Here is a 12,444-nt window from a genome sequence, read left to right as displayed (position 1 = left end):
CATAAAAAAAGAGCAGGTTTTGCCTGCAAGGAAAAAAATGCAGCAAAAATGCTACGCTCCTGCAATGGTGACTTTTTTCTGCACCCATTAAGTAAAATAGGTTACTTGCTTTTTTTCGAAAATATACAGCGTAAAAAAAAAAAAACACCAAAAACTCATCATGGGAACATAGCCTCAGGCTACGTTCACATGTTGCATTTTTGTTGCATTTCTTTATGCAAATTAAAAGCTGCCTTTTACAGTACCAGGAAAAGCTTTGGGATCTCAGAAATCTCATGCACACAATTGCTTTTTTTTTTCCTGAGCTGAATTGGAAAACTGTAGCATGTCAATTTTTTAAGCATTTTTGCAGCATTTTTTTCACCATAAAAAGCAATGAGAAAGTGCAAAAAAAAAAAACGCTGCAAAAAACACAACCCAGCTTTTTTGGTGAATGAAACTACATTTCTTAATCATGTCCTGTAGACAAATGTCACATATAATATGCACCAAAAAAAGCATCAAAACCTTCTTTTTGTAGGCAGATTTACTGTCAAAAGAGCAGGTTTTGCCTGCAATAAAAAAAAACGCTGCAAAAACAGAATGTGTGAAAATAGCCTAAGGCTGCGTTCCCATGATAAGTTTTTGATGTTGCAGATTTTCTGCGCTCATTAAGTAAAATAAATTACTTGCATTTTTTTAAAAATACGCAGCATAAAAAAAGTTACCAAAAACTCATTGTGGGAACGTAGCCTAAGGGTATGTAGACATTCAGGATTTGCAGCAAAATCATCTGCCGCAAATCCGGATATGTTGGCAGGAAAACACAGCATAAAATACATGCATTTTTGATGAGTTTTTCCCACTCCTTAATCTGGATAAAACCTGCAGCAAAAACACTGAAATACTTGCCATGCTGAAGATAAAAATCTGCAAGGAGAAAAATAAGCAACGTGTGCACGAGACTTCATAGATCTCATTCATTTTGCATCAGGAAACCAGTTTTTTTTTTTATTAATCTGTGCAGTAAAAAACGCGACAAATCTGCAAAGTGTGCACAGTCCCTAAGGGAGGTGTATACAATTTTCCAGGATCTGTTTTTGGCTGTGGGAGCTTTATCCTTTCGCACATAATAGTACCCCTCTATGGACGTTCCGGCTGACGGGTCACAAGTGTCAACCCTAGAAATCCCCCTTTAATGTTTTTTTTGCTGTGTGACGCTTCCTTTCCCTCTCCTGGACATTCTGTTATTTCTGTTCCCTTCTTCCTTTTTTTGCCCTGTAATTGCTGCTCCTCCGTCTTCTGCAAAGTCAGCAAAGGACAAGGTCGGGCAAGGTCACAGCAGTTGTCTCCTATGGTCGGAGATGGATTTATATAGAAAGTCATTAACCCCTGCAACCCCAGACGGCTAAAAGGACTTTCACGATAGAACAATGGCGTACAGAGATATACTATATACACAGAGTTATAGAGGCAGCGACTAAAAGGGCTAAAATGTAAAGTGCTGTAGAATATATTGGCGCTATAGAAATAAAAATAATAATTATTACTATTATATTATTATTATTATTATTATTAAAATGCAATTCCATGTGTCATGTCAGACCTTCCCAGCATTTCCGCACATCGATCATTTCTGCAGCTCTTATATTACCTCCAACAGCGCCATCCATATGCACGTGGCTGAGTCTGGCACTGCAAGTAAATGCGGGTGAGCTGCAATACCAGATGCGGCCACATGGACCAGAGTAGTGATGTATGGAAGTATAGGACCCCATTATGTGGTTCATGGGTGGTCTTTCTGCTGGGACGTCTTTTTTTACATCTTTTGCATCTTTTTCCCCGTTTACTTACCTTTCGGTCAAATTCCGGTTTTAATGCATCTTCGGCGAATATGTGGAATCGGATTTTTTTCACGCTGAAGAGCACGGCGGATTTCACCATGGTGACCGTCTCCTCTACGCGCTCTCCGCACGCCACCACGGCCAGGTGCATCCATTCCACAGGAGCCACGGATTTCTGCTTTTGTTCTGTTACTCTATGGAAAGATGGAGGAAACATTATTATAGAATCCGGGACCTCGGTTCAACAGATTTCACAAGCCCAGGGTTCAAAAGAGGGTCATTGAGGCATAAAGTGATTGGGTTGTTAGAACGCGTTTCAGGTCTACTGACATGCCAGAGGTAGGGGACCAGTCTCCGATTTTGCATCATGGCCCAGGTGGGGTTGCATCATGGTGTATGTCTGGGCAAAGAAATCTGCACTCCGTAAGCTTATGTCTGCTGGTACCACCAATGGCTTCATACAACGCTCATCTATACCATCTCTCCCAGAATATCTGGAAAAAAAAAAATAACGAGGACCTTTCGGACAAGTTTGCAATTCTCCTGGGTTTTGTACAAACTTTCCGCAAGGTAGCGCTGCTCTAAAGTTTTTTAGTCCTGGTCCTTTGTGCCCGGGATCAGGATTCGAGGTGGATAGGTTATGTCAGGTGAAAAAGGCTTTGATCATAAAAAAATAAATAGAATTTAGGCAATGTGTTTCGCACGCCACAAACAACAATTTGGAAGAGTTGGCAAGAATGATACAGACCTTATCAACACAATACCCAAAAAAGCTCGCACACTGCATCTCCCCCTTGTTACGTTCTCCAATAATCGCTCACACTAGATCAAAAACTTTTTCTTTGGCCAAAAGCTTCCAGGATATTGTTCAATCGCAAAGCACAACAACAGATGCACAACTTCCTCTCCGACTTGGCGCAGGCTCGTCACTACTCTATTGTGCTACGAACAGGAAGAAGCCAACAGAAAAACAAAACTCTGAGGAAGAAGTCACCGCTCATTCCTGGTCTTGGAGATGGGAAGGGAAAGCAGACTCTTGAAAATGAAGTGAATGCAGAACCAATTCACTGTCGTGTCCCTATCTAATTTTTTCCCTGCAGTGGAGCTCCCAGCCACCCACCCTGCATGCACAGTGGTGCTCCCTGCCACCAACCCTGCATGCACAGTGGTGCTCCCTGCCACCCACCCTGCGTGCACAGTGGTGCTCCCTGCCACCCACCCTGCATGCACAGTGGTGCTCCCTGCCACCCACCTTGCGTGCACAGTGTTGCTCCCTGCCACCCACCCTGCGTGCGCAGTGGTGCTCCTAGCCACCCACCCTGCGTGCACAGTGGTGCTCCCAGCCTCCCACCCTGCGTGCACAGTGGAGCTAACAGCCACAGACCCTGCGTGCACAGTGGTGCTCCCAGCCACCCACCCTGCGTGCACAGTGGTGCTCCCAGCTAACCACCCTGCGTGCACAGTGGTACTCCCAACCACCCACCCTGCGTGCACAGTGGTGCTCCCAGCCACCTACCCTGCGTGCACAGTCGTGCTCCCAGCCTCTCACCCTGCGTGCACAGTGGTGCTCCCAGCCACCCACCCTGTGTGCACAGTGCTGCTCTCAGCCTCCCCACCCTGCGTGCACAGTGCTGCTCCCTGCCACCCACCCTGCATGTACAGTGGTGCTCCCAGCCACAGACGCTGCGTGTATAGTGGTGCTCCCGGCCACCCATCCAGCGCGCACAGTGGTGCTCCCAGCCACAGACCTTGCATGTACAGTGGTTCTCCCAGCCACAGACCCTGCGTGTACAGTGGTGCTCCCAGCCACAGACCCTGCGTGTACAGTGGTGCTCCCTGCTACCCATCCTGCGTGCACAGTGGTGCTCCCATCCGCAGACCTTGCATGTACAGTGTTTCTCCCAGCCACAGACTCTGCGTGTACAGTGGTGCTCCCAGCCACAGACCCTGCGTGCACAGTGGTGCTCCCAGCCACCCACCCTGCGTGCACAGTGGTGCTCCCAGCCTCTCACCCTGTGTGCACAGTGGTGCTCTCAGCCTCCCCACCCTGCGTGCACAGTGCTGCTCCCTGCCACCCACCGTGCATGTACAGTGGTGCTCCCAGCCACAGACCCTGCGTGTATAGTGGTGCTCCCAGCCACCCATCCTGCGCGCACAGTGGTGCTCAAAGCCACAGACCTTGCATGTACAGTGGTTCTCCCAGCCACAGACCCTGCGTGTACAGTGGTGCTCCCAGCCACAGACCCTGCGTGTACAGTGGTGCTCCCTGCTACCCATCCTGCGTGCACAGTGGTGCTCCCATCCACAGACCTTGCATGTACAGTGTTTCTCCCAGCCACAGACCCTGCGTGTACAGTGGTGCTCCCAGCCACAGACCCTGCGTACACAGTGGTGCTCCCAGCCACCCACCCTGCGTGCACAGTGGTGCTCCCAGCATCCAGCCTGCGTGCACAGTGGTGCTCCCAGCCACTGACCCTGCATGTACAGTGGAGCTCCCAACCACAGACCCTGCATGCACAGTGGTGCTCCCAGCCACCCATCCTGCGTGCACAGTGGTTCTCCCAGCCACAGACCGCGTGTACAGTGGTGCTCCCAGCCACAGACCCTGCGTGCACAGTGGTGCTCCCAGCCACCCACCCTGCGTGCACAGTGGTGCTCCCTGGCACCCACCCTGCATGCACAGTGGTGCTCCCTGCCACCCACCCTGCGTGCACAGTGGTGCTCCCTGCCACCGACCCTGGTGCACAGTGTTGCTCCCTGACACCCACCCTGCGTGCGCAGTGGTGCTCCTAGCCACCCACCCTGCATGCACAGTGGTGCTCCCAGCCACAGACCCTACGTGTACAGTGGTGCTACCAGCCACAGACCCTGCGTGTACAGTGGTGCTCCCAGCCACCCACCCTGCGTGCACAGTGGTGCTCCCAGCCAACCACCCTGCGTGCACAGTGGTACTCCCAACCACCCACCCTGCGTAGACAGTGGTGCTCCCAGCCACCCACCCTGTGTGCACAGTGGTGCTCCCAGCCTCTCACCCTGCGTGCACAATGGTGCTCCCAGCCACCCACCCTGTGTGCACAGTGGTGCTCTCAGCCTCCCCACCCTGCGTGCACAGTGCTGCTCCCTGCCACCCACCCTGCATGTACAGTGGTGCTCCCAGCCACAGACCCTGCGTGTATAGTGGTGCTGCCAGCCACCCATCCTGCGTGCACAGTGGTGCTCCCAGCCACAGACCTTGCATGTACAGTGGTTCTCCCAGCCACAGACCCTGCGTGTACAGTGGTGCTCCCAGCCACAGACCCTGCGTGTACAGTGGTGCTCCCTGCCACCCATCCTGCGTGCACAGTGGTGCTCCCATCCACAGACCTTGCATGTACAGTGTTTCTCCCAGCCACAGACCCTGCGTGTACAGTGGTGCTCCCAGCCACAGACCCTGCTTGCACAGTGGTGCTCCCAGCCACCCACCCTGCGTGCACAGTGGTGCTCCCAGCCATCCACCCTGCGTGCACAGTGGTGCTCCCAGCCATCCACCCTGCGTGCACAATGGCGCTCCCAGCCAATGACCCTGCATGTACAGTGGCGCTCCCAGCCACAGACCCTGCATGCACAGGGGTGCTCCCAGCCACCCATCCTGCGTGCACAGTGGTTCTCCCAGTCACAGACCCTGCGTGTACAGTGGTGCTCCCAGCCACAGACCCTGCGTGCACAGTGGTGCTCCCAGCCACAGACCCTGCGTGCACAGTGGTGCTCCCAGCCACCCACACTGCGTGCACAGTGGTGCTCCCTGCCACCCACCCTGCGTGCACAGTGGTGCTCCCTGCCACCCACCCTGCGTGCACAGTGATGCTCCCTGCCACCGACCCTGCGTGCACAGTGTTGCTCCCTGCCACCCACCCTGCACGCACAGTGGTGCTCCTAGCCAACCACCCTGAGTGCACAGTGGTGCTCCCAGCCTCCCACCCTGCGTGCACAGTGGTGCTCCCAGCCTCCCACCCTGCGTGCACAGTGGTGCTCCCAGCCACAGACCCTACGTGTACAGTGGTGCTACCAGCCACAGACCCTGCGTGCACAGTGGCGCTCCCAGCCACCCACCCTGCGTGCACAGTGGTGCTCCAAGCCAAGCACCCTGCGTGCACAGTGGTGCTCCCAGCCACCCACCCTGCGTGCACAGTGGTGCTCCCAGCCACCCACCCTGCGTGCACAGTGGTGCTCCCAGCCTCTCACCCTGCGTGCACAGTGGTGCTCCCAGCCACAGACCCTGCGTGTACAGTGGTGCTCCCAGCCACAGACCCTGCGTGCACAGTGGTGCTCCCAACCACCCACCCTGCGTGCACAGTGGTGCTCCCTGCCACCCACCCTGCATGCACAGTGGTGCTCCCTGCCACCCACCCTGCGTGCACAGTGGTGCTCCCTGCCACCCACCCTGCGTGCACAGTGTTGCTCCCTGCCACCGACCCTGCGTGCACAGTGTTGCTCCCTGCCACCCACCCTGCGTGCGCAGTGGTGCTCCTAGCCACCCACCCTGTGTGCACAGTGGTGCTCCCAGCCTCCCACCCTGCGTGCACAGTGGTGCTCCCAGCCACAGACCCTACGTGTACAGTGGTGCTACCAGCCACATACCCTGCATGCACAGTGGCGCTCCCAGCCACCCACCCTGCGTGCACAGTGGTGCTCCCAGCCAACCACCCTGCGTGCACAGTGGTACTCCCAACCACCCACCCTGCGTGCACAGTGGTGCTCCCAGCCTCCCACCCTGCGTGCACAGTGGTGCTCCCAGCCACAGACCCTACGTGTACAGTGGTGCTACCAGCCACAGACCCTGCGTGTACAGTGGTGCTCCCTGCCACCCATCCTGCGTGCACAGTGGTGCTCCCATCCACAGACCTTGCATGTACAGTGTTTCTCCCAGCCACAGACCCTGCGTGTACAGTGGTGCTCCCAGCCACAGACCCTGTGTGCACAGTGGTGCTCCCAGCCATCCACCCTGCGTGCACAGTGGTGCTCCCAGCCACAGACCCTACATGTACAGTGGTGGTCCCAGCCACAGACCCTGCGTGCACAGTGGTGCTCCCAGCCACCCACCCTGCGTGCACAGTGGTACTCCCAACCACCCACCCTGCGTGCACAGTGGTGCTCCCAGCCACCCACCCTGTGTGCACAGTGGTGCTTTCAGCCTCCCCACCCTGCGTGCACAGTGCTGCTCCCTGCCACCCACCCTGCATGTACAGTGGTGCTCCCAGCCACCCATCCTGCGTGCACAGTGGTGCTCCCAGTCACAGACCTTGCATGTACAGTGTTTCTCCCAGCCACAGACCCTGCGTGTACAGTGGTGCTCCCAGCCACAGACCCTGCGTGTACAGTGGTGCTCCCAGCCACAGACCCTGCGTGTACAGTGGTGCTCCCAGCCACCCATCCTGTGTGCACAGTGGTGCTCCCATCCACAGACCTTGCATGTACAGTGGTTCTCCCAGCCACAGACCCTGCGTGTACAGTGGTGCTCCCAGCCACAGACCCTGCGTACACAGTGGTGCTCGCAGCCACCCACCCTGCGTGCACAGTGGTGCTCCCAGCCATCTACCCTGCGTGCACAGTGGTGCTCCCAGCCATCCACCCTGCGTGCACAGTGGTGCTCCCAGCCACTGACCCTGCGTGCACAGTGGTGCTCCCAGCCACAGACCCTGCGTGTACAGTGGTGCTCCCAGCCACAGACCCTGCGTGTACAGTGGTGCTCCCAGCCACCCATCCTGTGTGCACAGTGGTGCTCCCATCCACAGACCTTGCATGTACAGTGGTTTTCCCAGCCACAGACCCTGCGTGTACAGTGGTGCTCCCAGCCACAGACCCTGCGTGCACAGTGGTGCTCGCAGCCACCCACCCTGCGTGCACAGTGGTGCTCCCAGCCATCTACCCTGCGTGCACAGTGGTGCTCCCAGCCATCCACCCTGCGTGCACAGTGGTGCTCCCAGCCACTGACCCTGCGTGCACAGTGGTGCTCCCAGCCACTGACCCTGCATGTACAGTGGCGTTCCCAGCCACAGACTCTGCATGCACAGTGGTGCTCCCAGCCACCCATCCTGCGTGCACAGTGGTGCTCTCAGCCACAGACCTTGCATGTACAGTGGTTCTCCGAGCCACAGACCCTGCGTGTACAGTGGTGCTCCCAGCCACAGACCTTGCATGTACAGTGGTTCTCCCAGCCACAGACCCTGCATGTACAGTGGTGCTCCCAGCCACAGACCTTGCATGTACAGTGGTTCTCCCAGCCACAGACCCTGCGTGTACACTGGTGCTCCCAGCCACCCACCCTGCATGCACAGTGGTGCTCCCAGCCATCCACCCTGTGTGCACAGTGGTGCTCCCAGCCACAGACCCTGCGTGTACAGTGGCGCTCGCAGCCACAGACCCTGCGTGCACAGTGGTGCTCCCAGACACTCATCCTGCGTGCACAGTGGTGCTCCCAGCCACAAACCTTGCATGTACAGTGGCTCTCCCGCTCACAGACCCTGCGTGCACAGTGGTGCTCCCAGCCACAGACCTTGCATGTACAGTGGTTCTCCCACTCACAGATCCTGCGTGCACAGTGGTGCTCCCAGCCACCTACCCTGCGTGCACAGTGGTGCTCCCAGCCACCCACACTGCTTGTACAGTGGCGCTCCCAGCCATCCACCCTGCGTGTACAGTGGTGCTCCCAGCCACAGACCCTGCATGTACAGTGGCGCTCGCAGCCACAGACCCTGCGTGCACAGTGGCGCTCCCAGCCACCTACCCTGCGTGCACAGTGGTGCTCCCAGCCAACCACCCTGCGTGCACAGTGGTACTCCCAACCACCCACCCTGCGTGCACAGTGGTGCTCCCAGCCTCCCACCCTGCGTGCACAGTGGTGCTCCCAGCCACAGACCCTACGTGTACAGTGGTGCTACCAGCCACAGACCCTGCGTGTACAGTGGTGCTCCCTGCCACCCATCCTGCGTGCACAGTGGTGCTCCCATTCACAGACCTTGCATGTACAGTGTTTCTCCCAGCCACAGACCCTGCGTGTACAGTGGTGCTCCCAGCCACAGACCCTGTGTGCACAGTGGTGCTCCCAGCCATCCACCCTGCGTGCACAGTGGTGCTCCCAGCCACAGACCCTACGTGTACAGTGGTGCTCCCAGCCACAGACCCTGCGTGCACAGTGGCGCTCCCAGCCACCCACCCTGCGTGCACAGTGGTACTCCCAACCACCCACCCTGCGTGCACAGTGGTGCTCCCAGCCACCCACCCTGTGTGCACAGTGGTGCTTTCAGCCTCCCCACCCTGCGTGCACAGTGCTGCTCCCTGCCACCCACCCTGCATGTACAGTGGTGCTCCCAGCCACAGACCCTGCGTGTACAGTGGTGCTCCCAGCCACAGACCTTGCATGTACAGCGGTTCTCCAAGCCACAGACCCTGCGTGTACAGTGGTGCTCCCAGCCACAGACCCTGCGTGTACAGTGGTGCTCCCAGCCACAGACCCTGCGTGTACAGTGGTGCTCCCAGCCACCCATCCTGTGTGCACAGTGGTGCTCCCATCCACAGACCTTGCATGTACAGTGGTTCTCCCAGCCACAGACCCTGCGTGCACAGTGGTGCTCCCAGCCACAGACCCTGCGTGCACAGTGGTGCTCCCAGCCACCTACCCTGCGTGCACAGTGGTGCTCCCAGCCATCCACCCTGCGTGCACAGTGGTGCTCCCAGCCACTGACCCTGCATGCACAGTGGTGCTCCCAGCCACTGACCCTGCATATACAGTGGCGTTCCCAGCCACAGACTCTGCATGCACAGTGGTGCTCCCAGCCACCCATCCTCCGTGCACAGTGGTGCTCTCAGCCACAGACCTTGCATGTACAGTGGTTCTCCCAGCCACAGACCCTGCATGTACAGTGGTGCTCCCAGCCACAGACCTTGCATGTACAGTGGTTCTCCCAGCCACAGACCCTGCGTGTACAATGGTGCTCCCAGCCACAGACCCTGCGTGTACAGTGGTGCTCCCAGTCACCCATCCTGCGTGCACAGTGGTGCTCCCAGCCACAGACCTTGCATGTACAGTGGTTCTCCCAGCCACAGACCATGCGTGTACAGTGGTGCTCCCAGCCACAGACCCTGCGTGCACAGTGGTGCTCCGAGCCACCCACCCTGCGTGTACAGTGGTGCTCCCAGCCATCCACCCTGCATGTACAGTGGTGCTCCCAGCCATCCACCCTGTGTGCACAGTGGTGCTCCCAGCCACAGACCCTGCGTGTACAGTAGTGCTCGCAGCCACAGATCCTGCATGCAAAGTGGTGCTCCCAGCCACTCATCCTGCATGCACAGTGGTGCTCCCAGCCACAAACCTTGCATGTACAGTGGTTCTCCCGCTCACAGATCCTGCGTGCACAGTGGTGCTCCCAGCCACCTACCCTGCGTGCACAGTGGTGCTCCCAGCCACCCACACTGCGTGTACAGTGGTGCTCCCAACCACCCACCCTGCGTGCACAGTGGTGCTCCCAGCCTCCCACCCTGCATGCACAGTGGTGCTCCCAGCCACAGACCCTGCATGCACAGTGGTGCTCCCTGCCACCCACCCTGCGTGTACAGTGGTGCTCCCAGCCACAGACCCTGCGTGTACAGTGGTGCTCCCAACCACCCATCCTGCGTGAACAGTGGTGCTCCTAGCCACAGACTTTGCATGTACAGTGGTTCTACCAGTCACAGACCCTGCGTGTACAGTGGTGCTCCCAGCCACAGACCCTGCGTGTACAGTGGTGCTCCCAGCCACCCATCCTGCGTGCACAGTGGTGCTCCCAGCCACAGACCTTGCATGTACAGTGGTTCTCCCAGCCACAGACCCTGCGTGTACAGTGGTGCTTCCAGCCACAGACCCTGCGTGCACAGTGGTGCTCCCAGCCACGCACCCTGCGTGTACAGTTGTGCTCCCAGCCATCCACCCTGTGTGCACAGTGGTGCTCCCAGCCACAGACCCTGCGTGCACAGTGGTGCTCCCAGCCACCCACCCTGCACAGTAACCTCCAGCCACCATACTTTGCTGCTGGCCCCATTCTGCCATGATATTGCCAATAAAGGAGCCAGGAATGCCGACAGGTTGGAGGCGGTTCGAAGGGTTCCAGTCCGACAGAAATGGACAACCGGCCGCTGGATCAGGGATTTGCTCATCACTAGTGGTGACGCATGCACAGTACTGCTCCGTTGACACAGGGGATTTTAGTAAAGCTGTATGCATGTTAAAAGTGCCCCCCTCTTTTGTAAGTCAGTGATGGCGTCCGACCTGTTTCTGTCACGGGTATGTCAGGTTTGACAGACAGTCACTCTGGATCCGGCTGTAGAAAGTCGCTGCAACTTGGTCTTGCAGACACCTTGATCCTTTCATCATCTCTCCCTCTCTAGGACCCAGCGGTGATCTCCACTTCTGCTAATTGACACACCCTTGCTGGATCTTTAAATACACTCAGTTTCTCCAGAGAGGTGCTAGGTGATAGATTTAATTCCTCTGTTCAGGTCTGGAGTACTAGCAGTCGGCTGGATTCTTCTTGGAGTTCCTTTGTGGATTGTAGTCGTGATGTCTCTGGTGTCTTCTCAAAGCTAAGTGTATCCCCTTGTCTTTTTCCTGGTTTGTCTTTAGTTGCAGTGGGGGCTGACTAGTGCTCACCCCTCCCCCTCCCTACCTAGGGCCTAGCTCTAGGGTCAGCTAGGGCTAAGGAATCCTGCTCGGCGATAGGTGTGGAGCCTATTTAGGGGCGATAGGTGTGGAGCCTATTTAGGGACGATAGGTGTGGAGCCTATTTAGGGACGATAGGGGAGTCAGGGGGTTGTCAGATCTGCTTAGGGGTCTCCACTCCCCCTTTCCCTAGTTGTTGGGCTTTCCCCCTTTTCCCGTTGTCGTACACTGGGTTCTTCCCATACCTAGCATGACAATTTCTTTAAAAGTCAGTGCCGAGAGATGGTATTTGCACCGGTCTTATAAATGGCAGATTTCAGCCTGACTCTACTCCCCCCTTTAGGTTATCCAGAGTGCATTACTCAGCAGGGGGCGTCACTGAGCGCAGCAAAATCACACCGGCACAGGCAGTTTCGGGGTACAACGCACGAGTTTTATCTTTTTTTTTTGCGAAACGCAATTTCCATAAAATATGAAAGTCTGAGAAATACCGAGCGAGAGCCATGAATAAAGTGTCACAAGGAAAGAGTTACTACCGTGCAGCGATCCCGCGCATCGGGAAGACTGGAGAAGGCTTAGGTCTTAATTAAATTCTACTTTCAGAGGGGCATAAATATTGAATGAGCTCATTTATGTGAATTAGTATTTACCTTCCAGCTTTTAATGTTACACCGTGAATTATTAAAAGGGAAATACCGCGCGTTAAAACCCGTCATCTAAGCAGCCGGATTTATGATTTACATGCAATATATTTTATTTTCAAGTATTCTGCCGTGCGTAAATAAAGAGGGAATCGTATACAAAACGCCAACGACGGAAAAGAAAACAAAGAGGTGGAACTACAAATCACAGCAATTTTTAAAGGGGTTGTCCAATAATATAAAAAAAAATAAAAAATAAAATACACAACATACTTGGCTACCAGACGAGCGTCGCTCCATGTCGGGCAGC

The 12,444-nt window shown here is 56.1% G+C and overlaps 1 protein-coding gene across 1 annotated transcript in view; it reads right to left on the bottom strand.

Annotated features, from left to right (window-relative positions):
• The window catches only part of GXYLT2 (glucoside xylosyltransferase 2), a 52,064-nt gene that overhangs the window by 14,304 nt on the left and 25,316 nt on the right, over positions 1-12,444 (bottom strand). The window contains exon 2 of the mRNA XM_073644766.1: positions 1,834-2,017. Coding sequence (XP_073500867.1) covers positions 1,834-2,017 — 184 coding nt within the window. The remainder of the gene's footprint in view (positions 1-1,833; positions 2,018-12,444) is intronic.

The sequence above is a fragment of the Phyllobates terribilis genome, unplaced genomic scaffold (genome assembly GCF_046119375.1).
Source record: "Phyllobates terribilis strain yellow unplaced genomic scaffold, ASM4611937v1 Scaffold_8__6_contigs__length_399053987, whole genome shotgun sequence".
Taxonomy (NCBI): Eukaryota; Metazoa; Chordata; class Amphibia; order Anura; family Dendrobatidae; genus Phyllobates; species Phyllobates terribilis.
This window is presented reverse-complemented; position numbering and strand designations above follow the sequence as displayed.